This window comes from Clupea harengus, chromosome 12 (genome assembly GCF_900700415.2).
Source record: "Clupea harengus chromosome 12, Ch_v2.0.2, whole genome shotgun sequence".
NCBI classification, from domain to species: domain Eukaryota; kingdom Metazoa; phylum Chordata; class Actinopteri; order Clupeiformes; family Clupeidae; genus Clupea; species Clupea harengus.
The window spans coordinates 12,660,656-12,680,034 of record NC_045163.1 but is presented as its reverse complement, the minus strand read 5'-3'; the positions used below and the strand labels follow the sequence as shown (position 1 = coordinate 12,680,034).

Sequence of the window (19,379 nt, the reverse complement as noted above, 5' to 3'; positions counted from 1 at the left end):
GAAATGTCCAGTTCATGACGTGTGTTTGTGTGCTTCTTAGGCTGTGGGACTGGGCCGGCTGAAGCCCAACACACTGGTGGTTGGCTTCAAGAACAACTGGAGGGATGGAGACCTGAGGGAGGTGGAGACCTACGTCAACCTCATCCAGTAAGTAGCATCTACACATGGGCAGATACATACACATATTTACTAACATGGACACACACACACACACACACACACACACACACACACACACACACACACACACATATTCTCTTGCCCTGCTAGCTGGCGCTAGCTAGCTAACTTGTTCGCAGCCCAGTGCTTGTTCTGCTGCTGTTCACTCCTATGCTTTCTAGTTGCCCATAGGATAAAACAAAAACATGCGAAAAAAATCCAGTGGACTACCAAGTGTTGTCTCTTTCAATGTTGGAAGTCAGAAGTAAGATGAGAAGAAAATCCTAAACTAACATTATCTAACCGTAGCTAAAAAGCCAGTTTAAGCTAAATAGCACATCAGCAGCAGTTTCACGAGACAAGTCCCACTGACAGTCGTGTACAAGACCTGGTTTTCTGGTACAGAGTTAAGGCAGGTGTTGGTCTACATTCAGCTAGCTCAAACTGCACTTTTTTTGTCATACCTCCCTGAACGTGAGGATGCAAGGATCCTGTCGACCACGTTAATGTTTTCTGCTGAAGGCAAGGAAATCTGTATTGTTTATTGTTGTAATCTCGCGAAATCACCTAGCTTGACTGTAGCACTTACAGGGACCCGTAGAATGTTGTGATGGTGATCAAACACTGTTATTTGTCAGACCGACTGTCAAACATTTTTACATGAATGTGCAAGGCAGCACTTCAAAAACCTCTTAAAAACTGGGACAAACGGTCAATTGAACAATGACAAAAACCAATTCTACCTATTAAAATCCATTCATCTGCTTCACGCCAATAACATGCACTTCATGTCATTATGAATTTGGCCAGTGGGGGCCATTGTTTGTACAGCTTACTTTGTCAGTTTGTCTAATGAGTCAGGCGTGTCGTTTTTCGCTTTTGTAATAATTTTTTATTAAGCGTTACTTCATCTGCTTAAATAGACGAGCCACCCCTGACACACGCACGCACACTCACACTCACACATACGCACTCATTCACTCTTTCATACTCATTAAACCTTTGCCCCTGCAGCCACCAATCAAGCCGGTCACCTCCGGAAAACCTTTTAGCACCTCAGCCCCGACACTCACGGTTGTGCAATCCGACTGCACTGGCCCTCAATGTGTTTTCTGGTAACCGTGTAAGCATGTGTAATCTCAATCATTAAAGCAACTCCTCTTGCCTTCATCTTCTGAAAGCCTTTCCGCCTTGCCTCTGACTCATAATATGAGTCACGTGAGGCTTTAACCGTGAGCTGTTCCTGGCACAAACTAAGTGGAGACTCCCATTAGGGTTTTGTAGTAAGGCCTTGTGTTTTCATAAAAGACTGAGACTGACGGAATTGTTGTTCACTATGTAACCTTTGTGTTCATATTTTATGTTAACAGTATGTCAACAACTCTTAAGACATTCCCATGTGAATTGTCATGGGTATTTGTTTCCTATGAGAGATTATTTTGTACACACATTCTTAAAGGGTGTGGTTATGATAAAGATGTTCTTAAGCAAATGTGACTCTTTAGATCTGGCTCAAGTTATGCACTTGTACTTAGCCAGGGAAGGCAGAGATCAAGGCTTCAGCATCCATTACTTAGGGGAATATGTCAGCACCTGTGGTCTAGATGCCTGGCATTTAATGGCTGTATCCTTTATTGCAGTTACATCCGCCTTAACATTATCAGATCTTAGGGTCTGACGCCAAACAGAATTTGGCAAAAAAAACTATGATGGTACAGTGTATTGATTTGTTTGCTGCATCCCTACCTGCTGAGGTAACTGAATATTTATTTTTAGAGCGCCTTTCAGACCACCAATACTGTTTAAGGAGTTACTGTACAATATTCAATAGAGAGAAAGAGCTCATCACCTAACATATTATCACCAATTATTTCACCACATCCTCCTAAAAGGTTAGCATTTGAGTTTTGCTCTGGGTGAATACTAGGTGCTCTGGGTGACTGATTTGACGTATCTTTGCCAGATCAGGGCCAAGTCTGGCTTTGAATCCATGTCAGTCTGCTACCCTTAGTCTGAGGGTGTACTAGCAACCAGTCATTGTGAAAACATCATAGAAAAATATTCAAATTCGTTATTATTTTGTTTTTATGAAAGACTCAACAGTTGGCCACAAGGCCTTTTTTCCACCCCCATAGGCCTTAATAGACCATGACCTGGTGGCCAAAAGGCCTCTTGTCAAATAATGTAACTCTACTTGTCTGAAGTGGCTAGCTTTATTGTCAGAAAGCCACATGTGAGAAGTGGGGTGGTCTGTGGAAGCATCTGTTTGTTTGGCTGTTTACAGTGGAACTATTTGCTGGAACGTTCCACATATTTGATGTGGGTGTGGAAAGATCTGGGGTTTAATGCAGCGTGATGTACTCTGATGGCGATGCTTCCTGAAAGGACCCAGTTACAGGAAAGTGACTCTGGCTGTGTTTGTGTTTTCCAGCGATGCCTTCGACTTGCAGTATGGCGCCGTCATCCTGAGGCTGAGTGAAGGCCTGGATATCTCCCACATCCAAGGACAAGGTACTACTCTCTTCTCTTTACGGTCCTCGTAAGTGGTAGTGGTAGTGGATAGCTTGCTTCCTCTACTTTGCTAATAGTTTTTAATCATGCATAAAAGAGTTGAGCTGAAGATATGATGCCTAGGGTGATTTTTTTAATTTTTTTTTATGCAAGTTTTAAGAGGAAGCAATCAGGCAGCTATGTCAAAAGTAGAGAAATCTATCATCAGTCAAATACTTTTTATAACACAGTTGTGTAAAGCACTACAGAACTATTGGCCTTAAAAAGTTATATACCCACTTTTGTTTCCTGAACTTTATTTACTCTGCAACTCCCTTTAAGGAGTTGCAATAGAGTTTGGTGCTATTTTGGAAAAGTGTTTACGCTTGTTTTAGGGCGGTCGTTAGCAGTTAGCATTTAAGAGGTGGTCGACTCGTCCCCTGAGAGGGTTTCTGCATCCGAGGCAGAGTACCTCTCCCTTGTCTTTGGCCTGTTTGTTCCACTCCGGAATGAACCCAGAGTGGCTAAACAGGGTATTTTGGTGAACAGAGTCGACCTTGCTGATAGCCAAGTACTCCCTCTATTCCTGTCAGGAATAGCGTTTAGATTTATTTTAAATGCCAGCTGGGCTTTCTGTTTTAAGGTGAGGACAATTGTCTAGTGTTTTTGCAACAAGTGTAAAATGGACTTTTGTTTTATTTTTATCACAGCACAGATGGTACCAAGCAATTTAAACGCTGATTTAAGTTTGTTTGTGTTCAGACATAAAATAGATGCTTCTGGAGAATAGGACTGGTAATGAAGTTTTCTTCCCTTTTTTCCACCTCATAGATGATACATCGGGGATGAAGGACGTAGTGGTGTCCATCGACATGAGCAAAGACTCGGACGGGGACTCCTCCAAGCTCTCCTCCAAAGCCACCAGCGTCCAGAACAGCCCCGCTGTCCAGAAAGGTTTGCAACTTTTGTACCCCTCTTTGGTTTCGTGCCCCCACCCCCAAATAAAGAGCGGAAATGATATCACAAAACATTGGGGGATGTCACGGGCATCGACTGAGTGTGTATATTCGTGAAGGTGTTGGCACTCGTGTGCAGTGCATTTATGCTCTCAGTAGGTCAGCAGACCTATGTGGAACTCCAGAAGCTAAGACCCTTTAAGATGGCAGGGTTTGCGAAAGGAAGATGTGAAAGTGGAGTGGCGGAAATGCGTTTCTCAAAGCCATGCTATTTATCCAAAGGCCACATCTGAGGCAGCCCTCCTAAACCGCTCAGAGAGGAAGTTGCTGCTGGTGACCTTGTGATCGCAGCAACTTCCCCAGGGTCTGCTTTTATCGTCATCAACCTCCCCTCATCCTCTGTACACTTGTGTACGTACACAAACACTCTCCCACACACAAACACACACAAACACACACACACACACACACACACACACACACACACACACACACACACACACACACACACACACACACGTGGCCTTATTAGAGACGGCGCATCTGTGTGTGTTTTGTTTCTGCCTTTTCTTTTTTTTTTTGAATGAGGAAGGCTACTCTATGACCCGACACACAAACATATAAACGAGACGCTGGTTCCCACACTCTTGGACATCCAGGCCTCGGAGCAGTTTCACAGATTTCCTCCGAACTGCACGTCTGCGACCCAGCCTCCCCTCGAGCGACTTCCTCCCCGACACTATGAGTTCCCCCCGTCCCAACCCCTGACAGCGGTCAGCCCTAACATGTTCTTCTGAGAAATGAGCAGGACCTTCTCATGAGTCCAGCTAGTGAGGCTAATGAGGTCCATATGACGCTTGATAGATGGATGTCACTGAGTTTAGCCTGACGTTCTGTGCTGTTTATGTGTATGCATCGTGTTTTCCGTCGGGACTGGAGGCCATTGCCAAATGAAGGGAACAACAAATTTCGAAGATTAATGTCATCTGGTTAATCCGCTTAGGCATAATCAGCTGTTAATACGCGAATCTGTCGTTTTCGGAAGTGGGCAGGGGGAGTGCTAATGCAGTGCTCTGTGTTTGAAGTTGAGCCTCCTGAAAAGTACATTTCTCTTCTTTTTCAGCCATCTGTTCTCCCCCCCCCCCCCCCCCCCACACACACACACACACACACACACACAGCCCAGTCTTTCGTTAAAAAACGGAAGCGCTTGACAGTTAAGTCTGAGGGTCTTAAATGTTGTACAGTAGGGCAATCCTCCGTCACTGCACTCCATTGTTGGCCTACTAGAGGACCAGTGGTTGAGAAACTGCTACTTAGACGCTCACTTCTACTTAGACCCCTCTTGGGAAACTCTGTTTTACGTGAAATGGAGCATAAATCTGTGTACATGTGTGCTCCAGTGAGGGCCGTCGTAAGGAGGTCTAGCTGCCTCTACTGGTCCCCAACCCCTGACGCGGGTGATATCAGCTGGCCTGGATCACCTGCTGGTAGTGTATATAGGACCTACACTCGCCAGAGATCACGCTCATCCCAGAGATCAGCCTCTCCTCCGGGGATGACTGAGGCCGAGCTCTCCTTTACTCGTTCTTTATTTTTTCTCTTGGTTGGACTCCACTGGTGGAGGACGAAGTTTCTTTTCGTTTTTCGGACCTGTTCTAGACCGTTCCCAAAACAGACGTCTCATTGTACCTCACTGTTGACGCATGTGTTTTCCATCACTGCAGCAGAGAATGTTAACCCCCTCCCTCTGTTTTTTTTTCTCTCCTCCTTTTCTTTTTTGTATCTTTGTTCAACCTTCTTCTAGAGGATGACGACGACGGCAAAGCCCCTACGCAGCCCCTGTTGAAAAAAGGCAGGCAGTCCACCTTGTGGTTCATCTCAGTTTTCAGTTTTTACTCTCTCTCTCTCTCTCTCTCTCTCTCTCTCTCTCTCTCTGTCGATCTCTCCATCGGTCACTCTCTATCTCGCTCCTATCTATCCATCTATCTCTCTCTCTCTCTCTCATGGTCTATCTGTCTATCTCGCGTTCTTGTTAAATCTCTCCATATTTGTCCATCTGTCTGTCTGTCTGGCATCACCCTCTGTACCACTTCACTTCTGTGTATTCTGCTCTCTTTGGCTTTGTTAACTGTTCTTTTTTTCTCTATGAAATAACTGCTCTCTTTTTCTCTTGTTTATCTAGTCCTCTTTATACTGGTCGTCTCCTAACACTTCTCCAGTTTCCTGTTGCTGGTCTCAGTGTGTTGTGTACACACACACACACACACACACACAGTGTTTGTGTGTGTGTGTGTGGTAGTGTGTCTTTGCTTGATGTTAGTGTGGGAATCTACTCCTTTTCTGGTGTGTGAATGGGATATCTCTGTGTGTGTGTGTGTGTGTGTGTGTGTGTGTGTTCAGTTTGTGCCTTCTCTTAACGCCCCCCCCCCCCCTCTCTTTCTCTCTCTTACTCCTGCACTCCTACGAGAGAAGACTTCCCTTTTCCTTTTTCACTGGGTCTCTGCCTTCCTGTCGTAGCCTCACATTCTCTGAGGACTCTGCTGCTTGTCACTGCTGCCGTCAGTCTCCCTCCCTTCCTCTCTCTCTCCCTCCCTCTCTTTCTCTCTCTCTGTGCCTGTTCTCTAATGCAAGCCCTGTTCTGCAAAGCAGTGCACTGTCTGTGCTTTGAATTCAACGCAATTTTTATATACTAACTGCTGAATAAGCAAACTGTCAAGCAAGGAATAGACATTCCTTATTGTCTTGTCACTGTCAAGCAGCTTTGCTTGCTTTCTTGTTCCTGCTCTGATTCTCTATCTGTATCTCTAGATGCATTATATGCACCCCTTAGGCTGATTAATAGCCAACAGATATTTTTTTTATTACCCCTTTTGTGCCTTATTTGTAATTTTGCATTTGATGGTCTAGTAATGTAGATTTGTGTGTGTGTGTGTGTGTGTGTGTGTGTGTGTGTGTGTGTGTGTGTGTGTGTGTGTGTGTGTGTGTGTGTGTGTGTGTGTGTGTGTGTGTGTGTGTGTGTGTGTGTCTGGTACAGATAAAAAGAGCCCAACCGTGCCTCTGAACGTGGCTGATCAGAAGCTGCTGGAGGCCAGTCAGCAATTCCAGAAGAAGCAGGGCAAAGGCACTGTGGACGTGTGGTGGCTGTTCGACGATGGTGGTGAGTGTTAAACACACACACACACACACACACACACACACACACACACACACACACACACAGAGACATATAGTCTCTCTCTCTCTCCTTCTCCTGTCTACCACGTGTGTAAATGTTATATAAGATACATCAGATAGAAACTTCTGTAAAGGCCTGTAGTTGTACACCCACCCTCTCTCTCTCTCTCTCTCTCTCTCTCTCTCTCTCTCTCTCTCTCTCTCTCTCTCTCTCTCTCTCTCTCTCTCTCTCTCTCTCTCGCTCTTTCTCTCTTGCTCTGCTTCTCATTCTTAGGTCTCACTCTGCTCATCCCATACCTGCTCACCAACAAGAAGAAGTGGAAGGACTGCAAGATCCGTGTCTTCATCGGTGGCAAGATTAACCGCATCGACCACGACCGCAGAGCGTGAGTGTCCTCTCCCCCTTCCTGATAACTGGCATGCAAACCTACATTACGCACATTCAAAGCATTTAGATGAAGGACACGAGACAAAACAAAACAATACAACCCTTGAGATGGGCCGGAAAGGGGCGGGGTTGGGGGGTAGGGTTATCTCCCTCGCTTGCGCTGTCACCGTCTCTGTGTAGTTCTCGCATTCTCTCTATCCATCTGTTTCTCTCCTTCCTCTTTTTCTCTCCCTGTCACCCCCCCCCCCCCCCCCCCCCCCCCCCCCCCCCCATGGAAAGATTAGACTCTCCCTCTTCAACTTGTAATTCAAAAGGGCCTTTATTGGCTGCATTTCCAAAGCAGCAAAATACAAAGTTATTGTGACTATTGTTAGTATGCGCTCTCTCTCTCTCTCTCTCTCTCTCTCTCTCTCTCTCTCTCTCTCTCTCTCTCTCTCTCTCTCTCTCTCTCTCTCTCTCTCTCTCTCTCTCTCTCTCTCTTCTCTCTCTCTCTCTCTCTCTCTCTCTCTCTCTCTCCTCTCTCTCTCTGTCTCTCTCTGTCTCTCTGTCTGTCCTCCCTCTCTTATTCTCCATCACAAGTGCTTAGCCAGCCTGTGGCCTGGGCAGGGTTTAATCCCCCAGCTCTGCATTAATGCGCCACATCTTGTCCTTTTATTTATTTAGTATTGCCCCAACACAAGCGCTTTATCCGTCACCTCAGTGATGCAAACCCACCCCACTCCACCCCACCCCCACCCCCCTGCCAGACGTGTGTGAAGCTCAGCACCACGTGGCAACTATTGTCCAACACAAATGTCTGCCATTGTCCTCCGCAGCTGCCTGCCTGCCTGCCTGCTCGCTCGCTTTTGTGGCTAAATTTAGCCCCCACCACCAAGGCTCAGGCACATATCACCCTACTGCTGCTTTACAGACAAAAACCCACTGCTGCTGTCTCTGAGCAGAGCTGAGCTCAGATCCCCTGTATGCTATCGATAGTTTCTGTGTTTTAAGGGGAAGGAAACTTGAACTGCTGATTTCAGGCCAGTTCTATAGATTTTATGTCATACCACTGCATAGGAATCACTGTTCTCAAGGGAGTTTGAGGACCGAGATCAAACCTTTGGTATTCTTGACCACTTACTTCAGGACAGGTTTTAGATATAACACCACTTTATTGTAATCTCGCCAATAGCACCGTTTTTTATTAGTGAGTAACCCACTGAATCACTTGACCTCAGAACAGTTTTTTTTGATAAATCCTCATCATACTATACTGCCTCCAGCAACATCTGTTTGAACGATATGAGTCTCCTGAATCACTGACCTCAGAACAGTAGCTGGAGTTCATACCCACTGCTATTGTGCCACCTGCAGTCCCCTGAATCACTGACCCCAGGGCAGTTTTGAACACGCTGTATCGCCTGTCCTTTCCTCAGAGATGTCTGCCTATGCATGAGTGATGAAATGATCGGTCCTGTGTTATTTGTTCCACAAGGTCTTGCGTCACACTGAAGATCGACATGATCTGCAACCTTAATCCACTCCCCTCCTCAGTCCTAGTTCAAGGAGCAGCCTCTCTCTCTCTCTCCCCCCCCATCATCCCTGGTAGGGATTTGGACCGAGATTCAAGCACGCACTCTCTCGCCCTACCAGCTGTAGCTGAAGCTGTTTTTGTTCTTTCGTTTTCGTTGCTTTGAAGAAAAGTGCTAGGGGAAATTACCTTTATGCGTCTGTGTGGGAAACAAACATACACACACACAAACACAGCCAGCCAGCCTCATACACTCAACTTGTGGCTGAAGTTATTTGTTTCAGTTTTTGATCTAAATCTCTTATGCCCCATGGGATTCACCTGTTTCCTCAGAACTGATGAAAAACAAAACAAAACCCTGAGCCAGCTTTTTAAAGACTGCTTTCGGAAAGCAGCAGAACGGCTCTGTTTGTTCTCCCAGCAGGGTCGTTTTATGGCTGTCTCTCTTTGTTTATACATTTATTTATGATTGCTTCTCTTTCTCTCTTTCTCTCTCTATCTCTTTTTTTTTTTTTCTTCTTCTCATTTTCCCCTCCCACAGGATGGCCACTCTCCTCAGCAAGTTCAGGATAGACTTCTCCGACATCACCGTCCTCGGGGACATCAACACCAAGCCCAAGTCGGAGAGGTGAGTGAGCAAGCGAGCCAGCTGACGTCAAACCCGGCCCACATGGGCCGGTAAAACCTTTTCTCCGACGCCTCGGCGTGGTCTTTGAAGTCGCGAGTAACGGCCGTCATGTGCGCCGCAGAAAGGCAACGGAATTCCTCTGTGGCGATTTGTCAAGCGCCTAATAACAGTGAAGGATGATAATGGCCTATAATGAACGGCAGGAGGAACAGTTATTACACATTATTTTTTCTAATTTGGCTTTAGTCATGCATTGTTAGATAGCTTGTGGTATTGGTCCACTGGCTCCGTGAATATTTCATGAGAGTCTGAGATCTTGATTAGTGCTTTAATGATCTGGTGTTTCCAGTGAAAACTACACCCAGAAGACCTGGCAAATATGTCTTCCACCTAAAGAGAATTCGAATGTGGTGCATGGATAGTACGAAAGATCACATATATTCATGTACATTTATACTCATATAGTTAAACAAACACTTTAAGCCGAAGCAATGTTCAGAAAAGGGTAGGCGGGACATTTTATCAGTGTTTGTGCCCCCTAGTCTTAACACTGTGGTCTACCTACACATTACATAATTCATAGCTGTAGTAGTCTGATTAAGTGTTTGTTTGTTTGTTTGTTTGTTTGTTTGTTTGTGTGCACAGTGTGGCTGCCTTCACACAACTGGTGGAGCCGTACAGACTGAAGGAGGACGACATGGAGCAGGAGGCGGCGGAGAAGCTTAAGGCTGAGGAGCCCTGGAGGATCACCGACAACGAGCTGGAGCTCTACAAGGCCAAGGTCAGTCTCTCTCTCCGTCTGTCGCTCTCTCTCTCTCGCTCTCTCACACACTCGCTTTGTCTTTCTCTCACTCTCTGTCTCTTTCTTTCTCTCTGAGAGGAGGAACAGAATAGCAATGAATCAAGACTAGTCGGTGTATGTCTCTGTTTATCTCTCACACATCTCTGCTCTATGTTCAGTCTCTTAGTATTGTCTTTCCTCTCTTCCTATATCTATTGCTTTTTCTCAATCTCTCTTTAACGCTATACATCCCTCTCTCCATCTCTCTCATCTCTCGCTTGTCCCCCTCTTTCTCTTATTTTTCTCTCTTTGTATCTTCTTAAACCCTCTCGCCACGCTCACCTATGTAAACATTTCACAAAGCATGCATACTGAGAGCTCCATGTTGAACCAGCTGGACTCTGCCAGAGGAGCGAGAGAGAGAGAAGGAGGGGGAGAAGGAGAGAGTGAGAGAGACTGCTTCTGTTTCCTCTCTTTCTCTCTCTCCCTCTCAAATGGGGGAGGTGTCACCCCTTTATCATCCTGTAACCCAACACTTGTCATCTCTCCCTGACCTGTGCACCTCTTCCCCTCCTCCTCCTTTTTTCCCTGAACAGAGCAATCGGCAGATAAGGCTGAACGAGCTGTTGAAGGAGCACTCGAGCACAGCAAACCTCATTGTCATGTGAGTAGATCTGAAACCTTGAGCGTGAATATGGTCAGCTGTGTGTGTGTTTACCAGTCTGTCAGAGTGTGTGTTGGTAGACACTCCTCTCTCAATAAATAGCATCAGCATGTCTTTGACCTCCCGGCTGTCAACTGAATGACTGGGCTACTATTTCTGTTAATAGCACATGAGCCTGTAACAAGCCATGCGCAGGGGTGTAAAGTGATACAGTAGCTCAGGCCTCTAGGGCCTCGGCATCCACCACAACGCATCCTCCGCCATCTTGGCTCCAGCGGCTCGCGTGCATGTTGCCGTCGTGCAGAGCAACATTTTCCAACTCTTTTTTTTAAATTTTATTTTTAAAACATCTCCCTTTTGAAATCCACCTGCTTCTTTTGCTGTTCTAAGACATGGTTGGGGGTAAGGAGTAAGAAGCTATTAGAACCACGCAGAGGTCTCACGTCCCCAGAGACTGGTGGGACAGACAGGCGGCGACAGATAGGGCACGGTAAAGGCAAAGGCTCTTGGGTACAATGGGCGGTGGAAGAGTGTATTTTAGGGCTGCTCCAGAGTACCGGTTAGTGTGTGTGTGTTTGTGTGCGCACCCGTATGTTTGTGTGTGTGTGAGGAAGAGAGCCGCATTTAATTGTCTGTCATTGTAAGCACTGGCACAGGCTGAGTCATGCAAGTGGCACCTTTGGCCCCCTGTTGGAACAATCCAGGCTTGAATAAAAAACCCTCTTTAAGAATAAAAAATAAAAAATTAAAAGAGCCGCAGAGCACAATACCAGATCAACCACAGATGTTCTTTCCCAGCAACATGACACATTTTGGGAGGGAAACAAATACATCTATTTCCCATAATTCACATGGGCATGTGTGATTTCCTTTTTCAGCAATTTAAAACTGATGTATCACAAACGGACTCTGACATCAAATGTTCTCCGTGCAACAAGACCAGATCACCAGAGCTCAAGTGGCTCGCTCGTGTGAATGGGTTCTTCTGAATAGTGACTCAAACGGGAATGGGAACGTGGGCGTGCCTGAGAAGACAGATACAGATTCACCTACTGTGAGGACAGGCCGCTTCTATTTCATGCCATAATATAATGCAAACGACGAGAAGAGAGGCTTTCATACATAGAAATGAGGGGTCTGCGAGATTGAACCATCTCTTTCTTTTTTTTTTAAAGAAGGTATAAAAGATTCAGGGATTCCCTCATCTTTTTACCCACAATGCTAAGGGAGAGCTTAGGAGCCTCCTTATGTAACTTTGGCTAAATTTGGGGCTCATGATGTAACCTTGGCAGTTCTGCTGGTAGGATTTTTAAAATGCCAGCTGTGGGGGGGGGGGGGGGAGAACCCAGGCAGTCAGAAGCCAGAAAGTCACTGATGATTTGAATGTTTTTGTTTTTGTTTGTTTGTTGACGTGTTTACGTGTGCATCCATCCAGGATTGCCAGCAGGTCATCAGCTTTTGCCATTTTGCAGAAGCAGTTTGACAGACCTGTTTAGTCCATTACTGTTTAAAGGGGGGAAATGGGTGTGGGGTGGGTGGGTGTTTAAACAGGACATCGTGACATTTCAGTCTTAATTTATGAGACAAATGCGCAGAGGTGGGTAGAGTAATAAAAAGCTGTACTCAAGTGAAAGTATTGTCACTTCATAATAATAATGACTCAAGTAGAAGTAGAACTAAAAGTCCCCATCAAAATAATGACTTGAGTAAGAGTACAAATGTGTCTCATAAAAGGGGTACTGAAGTAGTGAGTAAGTTCATATAATTATATTTTTTATCACCTATTAGGCATATGTATTATATTCAAATGTGGGGTTATGCCCAAAATATATATATTTTTTTTTTAAATGCTTGTCTAATAGCACAGCATAGCATAGCCATCGGCATAAATTTCCAAGGTCAAGTGTCCTGGTTCAATATAGCTGCGCCGTTGACGTACAAACCAGATGCCAAAGCGGCGTCTACGTGTTCATGTGTATGCAGCCAAAGCAGCCGACGTGGTAGGCTAGAAGCTATGCGCGTGTGATTTTAAAAATAATTTCATATAAAAGCATCTAAATGTAGCTAGCCTAAAGTAACAGAGTATAAGTACATCTTCTTTATTGTAAATGTGCTCGAGTAAGAGTGAAAAGTATTGCAACTCCTGTAAGGATACTATGCTGTATGTCATGCTTACGTGAGGAGTTTATGCTGGCCTTTGGTCTTTTTGAAGGTCATTTCCTGAGGCTTTATCCTCGCCCGTCACCTAATCTTACCTTCTTTCTTTTGTCTTTGTGTGTGTGTGTGTGTGTGTGTGTGTGTGTGTGTGTGTGTGCCACAGGAGCATGCCCCTGGCCAGAAAGGGGGCAGTGTCCAGCGGTCTGTATATGGCCTGGCTGGAGACTCTGTCCAAGGACCTCCCCCCCCTCCTGCTGGTGCGTGGCAACCACCAGAGCGTCCTGACCTTCTACTCTTAAGAGGAAAGCACACTATCCTAAGCATGCACACACACACACAGCTTCATGCGCACACACACACACACACACACACACCCCTCCACCCCACCTGCTGTTTAGACCCTTCACCTCTCCTCCTCATCACTCACTCTCTCTCACACACACACACACACACACACACAAGCGATACGGCGATGAAGAGGAGCAGCCGGTGCGATGATCTAATAGTGATGATGACATTAATAATGATGATGGTGGAGACCGTACCACTGGGCCAGTGGAGGGAGGGGTGGGGGTGGGTTAGGGTCCAACCTCTATAGTGTTGCCACAGTTGGCGAGGTTGGTTCCCGTGGAAACGCAGGGTACGTTCTGCACCCCTGTTTCATCTTGGTGATGGAAGAGGTGACGAGAATAATCTTCAAAGGTCAATTTATTTTCATTTCATTGTTTTTTTTGTTTGTTTTTTCTTTCTTTTTTTTTTTCCCAAAGAAAGGCACCTGAATATGCAGAGGTCACGTTTGATAGGATTGTTATTATTAATATGATGAATGTTATTATAATCATCATTATTATTATTATTACTACTATTTTAATTATTGTCAGTCACAGTTTCTAAGTTATTGTTCATTTTTTTGCTGCAGTAATCAGCAATAATCACCCTTGTTTCCTTTTTCCTCACATGGAAGAGAACCATGCAGAATGCATTTGCAACACCTTCAATAGCCTTAAACACGTGCCTTCCAGTTCAATCAAATTACATTTAACTTTTTTTTTTAATTCAGGGTTGTTTTGCTTTTTATGCAAGTGGACTAGGACACAAGTTTCACTTTCACAAACGGTTCCACTTCTAAGCATGAAAAAAAGCTTTATTTCCTTTGGTGGGGTTTATTTGTGTGTGGTGGGCTCAAATAGTTTTTTTCTTTTCTGTCCTCCATGTACTTTGGGTCTTCCTCTAGAAGCTGTGATGGGAATGAGATTACTTTCACTGTACAATGCCCTCCAATACCTTTGTGACACTCGAAAAGGGGTCCACTGTCGCTTGGATGACCGATACCATCCTCTTCCTGCTGTAAGGTCATTGGGTAATGTCCATACTGTAGGACTATTTAAGTATACTTTAGGACAGTTTTGAGTGTACTGTAGGGCTTGAAGGCAGTTTGAAGAGCAATGTTTTTGTTTGTTTGTTTCGTTATGACAGTATTGCTTTTGTTTGTAGAGAAGATCTATCATTTCTTTGCTGAAAGAATGGTTTGCTGTAGGGCCATCGAAGCTGCTAGCATTATGAGAGGAGCTCCGAAAACAATGACAACAAACAAACAAACAAACAAACAAACAAAAATCAAGCAAGCAAAGTCTAAAGCCTCCTCATCTGTGGCCTCCTAGATTAACCTACAACTCAAGAACAAACAGGTGTGCTAGCAAACAAACATGACTTTGCCTTAACAAACAGAAGTAATGAATGTTTGTGTAGCTCGTTTTCCCCTTATATATAAATATATAAGCCATACTGGCTGATTGAATAGCAGGTCAAATGCAAGTTGTAGCTATTGCAATTAGGTGCATAGGTAGAATGTCATGTCTGTGCATTATGCCCCTCATCCCCCCCAATTCAAATACTACATTTTTAGATTTCTTTCTCCCAGATAAATGGCACTCCTGCTAAGTGAAACTGAATTTTGGCTACAGGCATACACGCTGTGGAGACCACATTGGCACACTGGTGGAGGTTGTTAGTCCAAGTCAGGACAGCCTCACCAGTGTTTTGTGTCGTGTGAAACTGTATAATGCATTTCGTTTTCTCGGGTTTGAACCTCTTGAGCCAGAGCTAGCTGTTTTTTTTTTTTTTTTAAAAAGCATGGTGGTGTGGTGGGGATGCATTGCGTTTTTCATGCCATATTTGCAGATTTAAAGATGTTGCGGTAGCGATGTTGGTCGAAGCTAACATACGAATGTTGCACACAGTGAGCAGCCTCTGAATCCAATGGATACATACCTCTATGCAGGTGAACTGTTGCTGGCGTTTAAAGTAGTTTTTTTTTTTCTATTATTATATTCTGTATGGGTTCTGTGTCATCATTGCCCAGTGCTGTATAACTGTAGTTGGGGAGTTGCTCACTCCTTTTATAGTGTGTAATGCTGTACCGGTTGCCCAGATCAGAGTTGAGGAATTGATTTTTTATTTTTTTTTCTCTCTTCTTTTCCTCACCCTGGGTTAGAATGTCTGTGTTACTGTAAGGGAAGGTCAGTCTTTTGAATGTAAACACTCCATAACCACAAAAACGATTAAAAAAATAATAATAAAAAAAAAAAACGGCAACAGCACTGAGTTGCTAGTTGCTACTGCTAGTTTTCTCTAGTTCACTATTTTGTTTGTCTTTTGTAGAGGGCTTTTCCCCCTCAACTTAGTTCCAGAGTCACATTTGGCAACCTCAGTACAGTGCAATGCGTGTTACTATTATGACTGTCCTTTTTTTTTTTTTTTTGTCCAGGCTCTGTGTCTATATGTGCAACTTACACAGTTGCACCCCATCAATGTTCATGTTCATTAGCTAATGAAATAAAATACAAATATGCCATGTGATTTTTAAAACTAGTGTCTGAATGAGTATAGTCATATTTAGTCACTATATATTCTAGTGTTTCAAATAAAGACGTACTTTGAAGTATGAGCACAAGCATGTAGTTACCTTCTGTCTTTCATTTTGATTATATATATATATATATATATATATATAAAGCCAATGTGTGGGGATTGTAAAGATTTCTTTTCCAATTCCTGATGGTACAATCAAAGATTTTCTGTGTGTGGCTGTATAGCACTCAATAACATCCTCCCCACAAAATAGCAACAGAATAAGCAAGTGTAACCTGTTTAAATTATTGACCTATTATCTATATATATTCGTATATATATAAAAAGACAATTGGGAGAGGACATTTTTCTTTTCTGTTTGGAGATGTCGAAGTAAACATGCTACGGTTATGTGTCCCAACCAAATACTCTGTGTGTGTGTGTGTGTGTGTGCATTCTTCATTGTGTAGATACACTTTATTGATTAGAGGAGGCAGTCGGAGGTGGTGGTGGTGGTGCTGGGGGTCTGCTTGTCATTTGGGTAGAGGGGAGATATGGAGGTGGGGTGAGCCACAGGTGATGTCCTCCTGGTTGTGACTTTTTCTGCCACTTTCCCTGTTAAGCCCAGTCCCCACTCCTCTCCTCTCCTCTCCTCTCCTGCCCCTCTCTTCAAACTTCCATTTGTAGCCAAAGCAACCCCACTCCCCCTATCCCATGTCCTGCCACCTGTCCAATGCCATCCCAGTCTCTGCCAGTTTTGGCAATGAATGGAGCATAACAATGGATTGTTAAGTTAAATGAGCAATGGCCAACCTCATAACCCTTTAACTCCCACCCCAACCCCCACCTCCAGGTCACACTGCAACTCTTAACTAACTTGTAAATAACTAGTCTAACCAGAGTAAATTAAGGGAGTGGAATCGCTTAATGACAAATTAATATGGAGAAAGAAATATTTATTTTAGTTTAGACTTCTCCAAGTTTTTATTATATTATATTATTTTTCTCATGTTTTCTTTTGTTCAAAATTAAATTGCATGTTGATTTTTCATCTTGATCTTTCTCTCTCTCTCTAGTCCCTGTACATTTCTATCTTTTATATGCCTTTGAAAGACATCTATGTTGACGAACAGTTAAAAACAATGTCTCTTCCTGCTCAACCATACGGATGGATACAATCTATTAAACTGGGACAGTAATTTTTTTTTATAAACTGTACTGTTAACCGTCACAGATATGCTTTTTCTAACATTTTAACATTTAAAGTTCCCAATACTTTGTACATCTTTATTGCAATAAATAAAGAATCAAATGAAATGAATTAACCCTTTCTTGTCTTGGTTGGTTGTTTGTCCTCACACATACGTCTTCCCTAACCTATGAAACGGTTTCTGTGTGCCCCCTCCCCTCTCAGATCATTGGAAATTCCTTCTTGTTTTTCCAGTTACAGTCTATTTGATCTAGTTCTCATGAAACAACAGCAAAGAAAGTCTCTAGACTCCAGATTGCTAGTTCAGGGGGCACATAGATATGATCTCATGATGTTTTCCCTAGTTGACCTTTCCAGGCTAATTGTACACACATGCTCTCTCCCTCTCTCTCACAGACACACACACACACATACACACACTGAAGTTTATGCTTAAATGAAGGATCCTTCAGAAAGGGTGTGATTTCTTGTTTTGCCTCAGTTTGTGTGTGTGTGTGTGTGTGTGTGTGTGTGTGTGTGTGTGTGTGTGTGTGTGTGTGTGTGTGTGTGTGTGTGTGTGTGCGTGTGCGCGCGCCTTACTCCTAATAGAGCTCATTGCCCCTTGGATCCACAGGCGTGCCTAAACACTGTAATCAGGACTACAGGGCTGCCATGTGTGTGTATTAATGTGTGTGCGTGTGCGTGTGTGTGTACCAGGCCAGTTGCCCGTCGGATGGTGGCAGAGCACAGATCCAACTCACCCGCTCACTGCTCTCATTGTTCCACCTCTAGACCGAAGGCTCCAAACCATGAGCATAGCATACGTCTGAACACTGCCAGATGCGTTTAAAAGGTCACCATTGTAGCAGGGAAAGGCTGGACAACTCCGCTAACAGTTCATGAATGGTAGGACCTGTGTAAGTGAGTAATGAGATTTGATGTATAATTGAGATACAAAATAATGTTTTTGTCAAATAACTTAAAGTTTGGCAGGAGTCCAACACGGGGAGAGGAACAACATTTAATTCCAAACAATTACAAACTTATAATCCGGCAACAGCACTGAGTTGCTAGAGGCAAGAGGAATGTATGCTCTTACTAATAAAGCAAAGTGCTAAAATCAACATCATGGGTTTGATACCCCAGAATGAGAGTGATGACGGTGTATATCAGCTTCAGTAGCTTTGGATGAAAATGTCTCCTAAATTAATATAGAAATGTGATGTAAATGCCAAACATCACTGTCAGGATTGGTTTGATCTACAATCTAACGGTCCTCAATCAGTGGTTAAAGCCATTTTAAAGCCATCCCTTGCCAGTTGCATTCTAACTTTTTTCATTCTAGTATATCCTTAGCTTAAATGTTGCATCACTGTTGGTTAAAACCAGGTAGCAAGGCGGACACCGTGGACAAATAAATCATCATAATCATCTTGCAGACTGCAGTGTATGGGTGTTGGCCCAATATCTCACCCTGACATTGAACAACAGTGACACTCTGTGGTGGTCATGGGTACAACCAGGGCACTCTCAAAAGTATGATGGCATGTCAGTCATCTACCAAATGACATACTGGCTCCTTACTGAAATAGGGTCTGAAAGGCCAAATATCGAATGCCATTTGATTAAAGGTATGTCTGTGATTCTATTCCCATACATTTTTTGTCAAATTCAGTGAATAGTTCCTCATGGTGCTCTAGCTGACCATTCAGTGTTTGTACCAACACCGGAGTCTTTTTGAATGCACAGTCCTGGCTCTGCAAATGGGAAGCAAACATAGTGACTCGGACCGAGCCATAAACAATCCCAGGAAGTTGCTTCTGGTGCTTCAGGAGCACGGAAACGATGGGTGTCATTTCATTAGCTGTTGAGCTCAAATGTCAACCATCTTTCGCGAAACCAAAATCGATTTGCGGACACAACCTTTAACGGTGGGTCCTCGATCCTGGCCAGAGGACGTTCATATTAAGTTCTCAAACATAGATTAGTTCTACACAAGTAGGAACCTGCATTTCTCTTCATTCTATTGTTTTTAAGGGCACTATTCCATACTGCCATCATGTTAATTAGTGTAGTTATGTCCGTATGTCTCTGTTCAATGACTACCTATCCAGACATCTTTGCAAACAATTCCATACCTCATTAAGAAACACTTACTGATACGATCTCTGTCATTATCTCTTCAGTTCCCTGCTTAAGGGCTTGTCAGCTAAGGAACCAATGATGGTGATGACCGATGTTATATACTGTACACATTTATTTGAAAGAAATGCACATATCTCAACAGTACAATATTAAAAGATTTACAGTCGTCAATTTCTGACGACAGGACGTGACTTTGCTTCGGTCCATACACAATGGTCCCGAATGGTATTGATGGCAGTAACAGAGCTGTTCCATTTCAAGAGAACGTCAGTACATACACAGAGA

At 43.9% G+C, this 19,379-nt stretch overlaps 1 protein-coding gene across 2 annotated transcripts in view; it reads left to right on the top strand.

The window, feature by feature from the left end:
• slc12a2 (solute carrier family 12 member 2) overlaps positions 1-17,081 on the top strand; it is a 55,807-nt gene extending 38,726 nt beyond the window's left edge. Inside the window, exons 18-27 of one of the 2 annotated variants that reach the window (XM_031578363.2) lie at positions 41-147; positions 2,591-2,670; positions 3,481-3,603; positions 5,413-5,460; positions 6,643-6,765; positions 7,057-7,168; positions 9,222-9,308; positions 9,954-10,089; positions 10,686-10,753; positions 13,074-17,081. In XM_031578363.2, the coding sequence (XP_031434223.1) occupies positions 41-147; positions 2,591-2,670; positions 3,481-3,603; positions 5,413-5,460; positions 6,643-6,765; positions 7,057-7,168; positions 9,222-9,308; positions 9,954-10,089; positions 10,686-10,753; positions 13,074-13,209 (1,020 nt within the window). In that variant the 3' untranslated portion in view covers positions 13,210-17,081. The remainder of the gene's footprint in view (positions 1-40; positions 148-2,590; positions 2,671-3,480; positions 3,604-5,412; positions 5,461-6,642; positions 6,766-7,056; positions 7,169-9,221; positions 9,309-9,953; positions 10,090-10,685; positions 10,754-13,073) is intronic. The other variant, XM_031578364.2, reaches the window with a different exon arrangement.
• The last annotated feature ends 2,298 nt before the right edge of the window (positions 17,082-19,379 follow it).